The 5,285-nt window shown below is 40.0% G+C and overlaps 1 protein-coding gene across 1 annotated transcript; it reads left to right on the plus strand.

The window, feature by feature from the left end:
* Nucleotides 1-2,880: 2,880 nt before the first annotated feature.
* LOC119323700 (pollen allergen KBG 41-like) lies at nt 2,881-4,037 on the plus strand. The gene has a single exon (XM_037597404.1). The coding sequence runs from the start codon at nt 2,888-2,890 to the stop codon at nt 3,737-3,739; it is 852 nt and encodes a 283-aa protein (XP_037453301.1). The 5' UTR covers nt 2,881-2,887; the 3' UTR covers nt 3,740-4,037.
* Nucleotides 4,038-5,285: the final 1,248 nt, after the last annotated feature.

A 5,285-nucleotide genomic window follows, 5' to 3' on the forward strand; every position in this document is an offset into this window, starting at 1 on the left:
GGAATATGCCAGGATGAAGGTGCGTATATATATTTTTCAGGTACACCTGCAGGTGTTTCATTGAACATACGCCGTTTCAGCACACACAAAAAAGATCCACCATCCGTTTCTTCTTTCAGTTGTCATACAAAATTGCTTCATTGTTGATTAGGTGCTATGTCATATCGTCTGAAAACAAATGTCTCTTTCAAGATTTCAACATGCCAATATGGTGTGGTCGATGCCAAACTAGTGCTCTGTTTGTGTTTTTTTAGATCCTTTGTAAAACACGGATATTTTGCTAGTAGATACATACGTACATACTACCTCCGTTCGGGTTTATTAGGCCCCTTCTCATTTTGGGCTAAAGTTTGATCAATAAATTTAACTAATAAAATGTAAACTATATGCCACAAAAATTACACTCCCTCAGTTTGGCTCAAAATACCAGGGGACCTAGTAAACCCGGACAGAGGTAGTACATACAGACATATATACATACTCCCTCCGTTTCTTTTTGGTCCGCATATAAGATTTGATCAAAGTCAAACTTTTAAAAGTTTGACCAACTTTATAGAAAAAAAATATCAACATCTAAAATACTAAAGCTATATGGTATGGAAATTAATTTCATGATGCATCTAACAATACTGATTTCATATTATGAATCTTGATAATTTTTTCTATAAACTTAGTCAAAGTAAACAAAAGTACACTTTGATCAAATCTTATATGGAGACTAAAAAGAAACGGAGGAAGTACATACATACGTACATACATACAGATGGGCATACGCGGCGTGTGAAAATATCTATTTGCACACCTTTAAAATTAAAATTTGGGTAAAAAAAAAAGAAAAGAGCAGGGAAAGAGCGACTAAGTAAATTTACCGGAACCGGGATGTACCGGTGTAGCATCTGCCGTCCAACACAACATCGAGATGCACACTGTCCTTTGCCTAATAAACTAAGGAATCTTTTGTGGAATGAAATACTATCTCTATACTGGTCTGACACCACCTGGACGAATACGTGAACATGCCCCACAACCTTTCCATGTAGTCATGCATGTGTACTTCTAGACCACTCAACAAATAGTACCAACATTTTACTTTCTTGTTAGCTACTAAATGATTGATATCTTTTTAATAAATGTTTTATTTTTCAAATCTTTTTATATATTTGAATTCCTAAAGACAAGATCTTTAAAACAAGACCAATATTCAATATAATTTAGCGTAGTTTGAATTTTACCGTTTCATTCGCTTTGGCATTTCAAAAAAATGGATGTAACACATTTCAAAAAACACGTTTCACTTTATTTAAAAAACTGGTTTCACAATTAAGAAAACAAATTTGAGTCATTCAAAAACAAAGATTTAACTCATTTTAGGAACTAATTTTATTCATTTTAAAACACGGATTTCATTCGTATCAAAAAACATATTTAAGTCATTTCAAAGAATTGGTTTCGCTCATTCAAAAAGGTGATTTCACTCATTTCAAAAAACTAAATTCACTCATTTTGGAACACTGATCTTAGTTATTCCGAAACACATATTTCATTCATTTACAAAAACAATTTTACTCATTTGAGAAAACGTATTACGGTCGTGTAAAAAAAACAAATTTAACTAAATTTAAACACCGATTTCACATATTTGAAAAACATATATTTCATTCGTTACAAAGAACTGGCTACACTAATTTCATAAAACTGATTTCACTCATTTCAAAAAACTCATTTCACTATGTTAAAAAAATGATTTCACTCATATGAAAAAACTGATGTCACTCATTTCAAAAAATAATTTCACTAAACTGTGAAAACAGATTTCACTCATTTTTACTATTTTAAATAACCAGTTTGGCTAGTTTGAATTTAATCGTTTCACTCATTTCAGAAAACGGATTTCAGTGAGTTTCACATTCACCAGTTTCAGAAAACCTTCAGCCAGTTTCACATTTCACCAGGTACAGAAAATAAATTACAGGCATTTAAAAAAAGTTAGATTTCACTCATTTTAGAAATCACATTTCACTATATTTAATGTGTTTCACACTGAAATATGTATCATGTGTATGGAAAACAAAATTCACTCGTCTAAAGAAAATAATTTCACACAGTTTAGAAAACATACTTCACTCAGTTGAGAAAACATATTTCAAATTTGATTTCAATCAATGGAAAAAAAATACTAATTTCAATTATTTCAAAAAACCTATTTCGCTTGTTTCAGAAACCTGATTTCAATCATTTGAAATGTTGAAATTAAAACATGTTTGAAATGCATCCAAATTTGGTCTTATTCTAAAGCTCTTGGCTTGAGGAATTCAAATATATAAAATATTTCAAAAATAACAGTATGGTTTAAAAGATAGAAATGATTGCAAATCCTAAAGAGAAAATAAAAGGAAAGGATTTGTACCATGGCACCACATGCAACGTCAGGATAGACTCTCTCTCCCACCTAACATGGGTCCCATCAATCTGACATTGATTTGACTTAAAACCAAAATACAAGAAATTATTTGCATCAATACTTTGATATACACATGCATGTGGTCCCACACCTTTACACATGACAGCAAGGCATTGGTGAGAGAATCACCGGTAGCTCCCAGCACCGGTAAAAAACACTTTGCGAGGGAAAGAGTCATGGCCAAGAAAAGAGAGAGGAGGGGAGCGGAAGCCGGGAAGACTGAGCGGAGGAGCGATTGGTAGCTAATTTGGGCGCGTGAAGATCTCCTGGCCTCTCACCGTCGTCCACCCCCGGCCGTACGTACGTGGTGCAGCCAGCATGTGTGTGTATATATAAAGCCCCACCTCCTTCATCCTCACAACGCAATACAATCTCTCCTCTCCTCTCCTCCTGCCAGCTTACAAGGCAACCAACGCAGCGCGCGCAATGGCGGCGGTGCAGCAGTACACGGTGGCGCTCTTCCTCGCCGTCGCCCTCGTGGCGGGGCCGGCCGTCTCCTACGCCGCCTACGCCCCCGGCGCCCCGGCCACCCCCGCCGCCCCAGGGACCCAGCCCAAGGCGACGACTCCGGAGCAGAAGCTGATGGAGGATATCAACAACGGCTTCAAGGCGGCCGTGGCGGCCGCAGCCGCCGTCCCTGCGGCCGACAAGTACAAGGCGTTCCAGACCACCTTCATCGCGTCCTCTAACAAGGCTTTCGCGGATGCCCTCAAGGCCGCCGCCTCCGGCCAGACCCCTGCCAAGTCAGACTCCATGTCCAGACTCTCCACCAGCCTCGAATCCTCCTTCAAGCTCGCCTACGACTTCGCCGAGGGCGCCACCCCCGAGACCAAGTACGACACCTACGTCGCCAGTCTCACCGAGTCGCTCCGCGTCATCTCCGGCGCCTTCGAGGTCCACGCCGTCAAGCCCGCCGAAGAGGAGGTCAAGGGGGTCCCCGCCCCCCAGCTCAAGACCATCGACCAGATCGACGCCGCCTACAGGACCGCCGCCACCGCCGCCAACGCTGTCTCGGCCGACCACAAGTTCACCACCTTCGAGTCCTTCTTCAACAGGGCCATTAAGGAGAATACGGGCGGCAAATACGACAACTACAAGTTCGTCCCCGCCCTTGAGTCCGCCGTCAAGCAGGCCTACGCCGCCACCGTCGCCTCCGCGCCCGAGGTAAAGTACGCCGTCTTTCAGGCCGCCCTGAGCAAGGCCATCAGTGCCATGGTTGAAGCCGAGAAGGATGCCAAGCCCGCCGGCGCCGCCACTGCCGGTGGCTACAAAGCCTGAGCTCGCCAACAATACACATCCATCACGCACACATACTATGCTGTGTACGTGCGTGGCCTTGGCGGCCAGGGATTTTCCTGATGCTTCCTTCTTGGCTTTCGTTTCATGCATGCAGCCGCGATCGACCGTGTGTGCATGTGCCTGTAATAATAACAGAATATTTGTAATCTTTTTCTATTCTATGATGAATTTGTAATCCCCATGACAAGTGGGATCAAATCGGCATATTGTATATCTATCTATCGTTGGATCGAGTTTCTCTTGATTAACACATGGAAATAAAGATTGCCTTTTACTCCCTCCGTCCCAAAATAAGTATCTTGAGGTTAGTATAAATTTATACTAGAGCTAGTCCAAAGTTAAGACACTTATTTTAGGATAAAGGGAGTATATCAGTATTTTTTTAGAAGATCCTTTTTATATCAGTATCACACTGCAATTGCAGAGCATACATTTTAGTTTTCTATGGAGTTTCTTATTGTTCTCTCACACATGCATTTCTCTACCACCTGCAAGGGTGTGAATGTTCTCTAAACTAGACAATTTTCCGCGCATTGCTACGGGAATTGTTGGCAATATGTTTAGATGAGACTTGATCGTGTGGAACATAAATACTCCGGTTAACAATATGTGCATGAAAATAGAAATATATGAGATATTATTGTAGTTGATTAGTTTCTTGTTGGAAAATAGTTTTGGAACATAAGTAGCATAATGTGAGTTTAAAATTCCTTTTAGTTGCCCACGACGGGGTCTTCTTCATTGAGGAAAATTTGTACATGTGTGGTTCCTTTCTTCATGTACTTGAAGATGTATTTGGTGTACCATAATTGATGTTCCTCGGGTGGTTTTCTGGTGTTGTCTTTACATGCGACGTTGTCTTTCAGATTTCGTAGCATTCTTCATGTCTACAATAGCCTCCATGTACTTCTCATGCGTTTTTTCGGGTAAGGTTGCATCCTCTAGAAAATAGGTGTGCATGTTGTGAAAATTAGGTGGAACAACTTTGCATATATGTAATAGACATACCTTGTGCCTTCGTGTTGCTTGTCCATGTATTTGACAGTAGTTGTAGTGTTAGGTTGTTGAGTGATATTATATAGGTGGAATACAATTGTTACAATGTCCAGCCAAAAGATGTTGTATTAGGAATCTTTAATACATGATTAACTGAACAATGAATGTATAGACACCGCTATGTGTGTCACAGCCCTAGCTTAGTCTTTGCCTGTCATTGATTAAATTCAAATGAATTTGAAATGGGGATCCAACAAACCCTAGCACCCCTGTGAAATACTAGGATCAATTGGAAATATTTTTGATGAACCCAAAACGCCCTTCAGAAAAGTCCATGATTTTTGTTAAAGGTGAAAACCTCTGCCAAAAATCATGCGCCCATTTTTGGGACAATTTTGGATTTATGGTTTAACTCATAATGTATTTGAATTTGGGCATTTAATTTTTGGAATGCTCAAATAATTTTGAAACTAAATGTGGGCTGTTAGAAATAATTCAAAATGTGCCCACAGTTTATTTCAAGATTTTA

Source organism: Triticum dicoccoides, chromosome 6B, assembly GCF_002162155.2.
Source record: "Triticum dicoccoides isolate Atlit2015 ecotype Zavitan chromosome 6B, WEW_v2.0, whole genome shotgun sequence".
Taxonomy (NCBI): Eukaryota; Viridiplantae; Streptophyta; class Magnoliopsida; order Poales; family Poaceae; genus Triticum; species Triticum dicoccoides.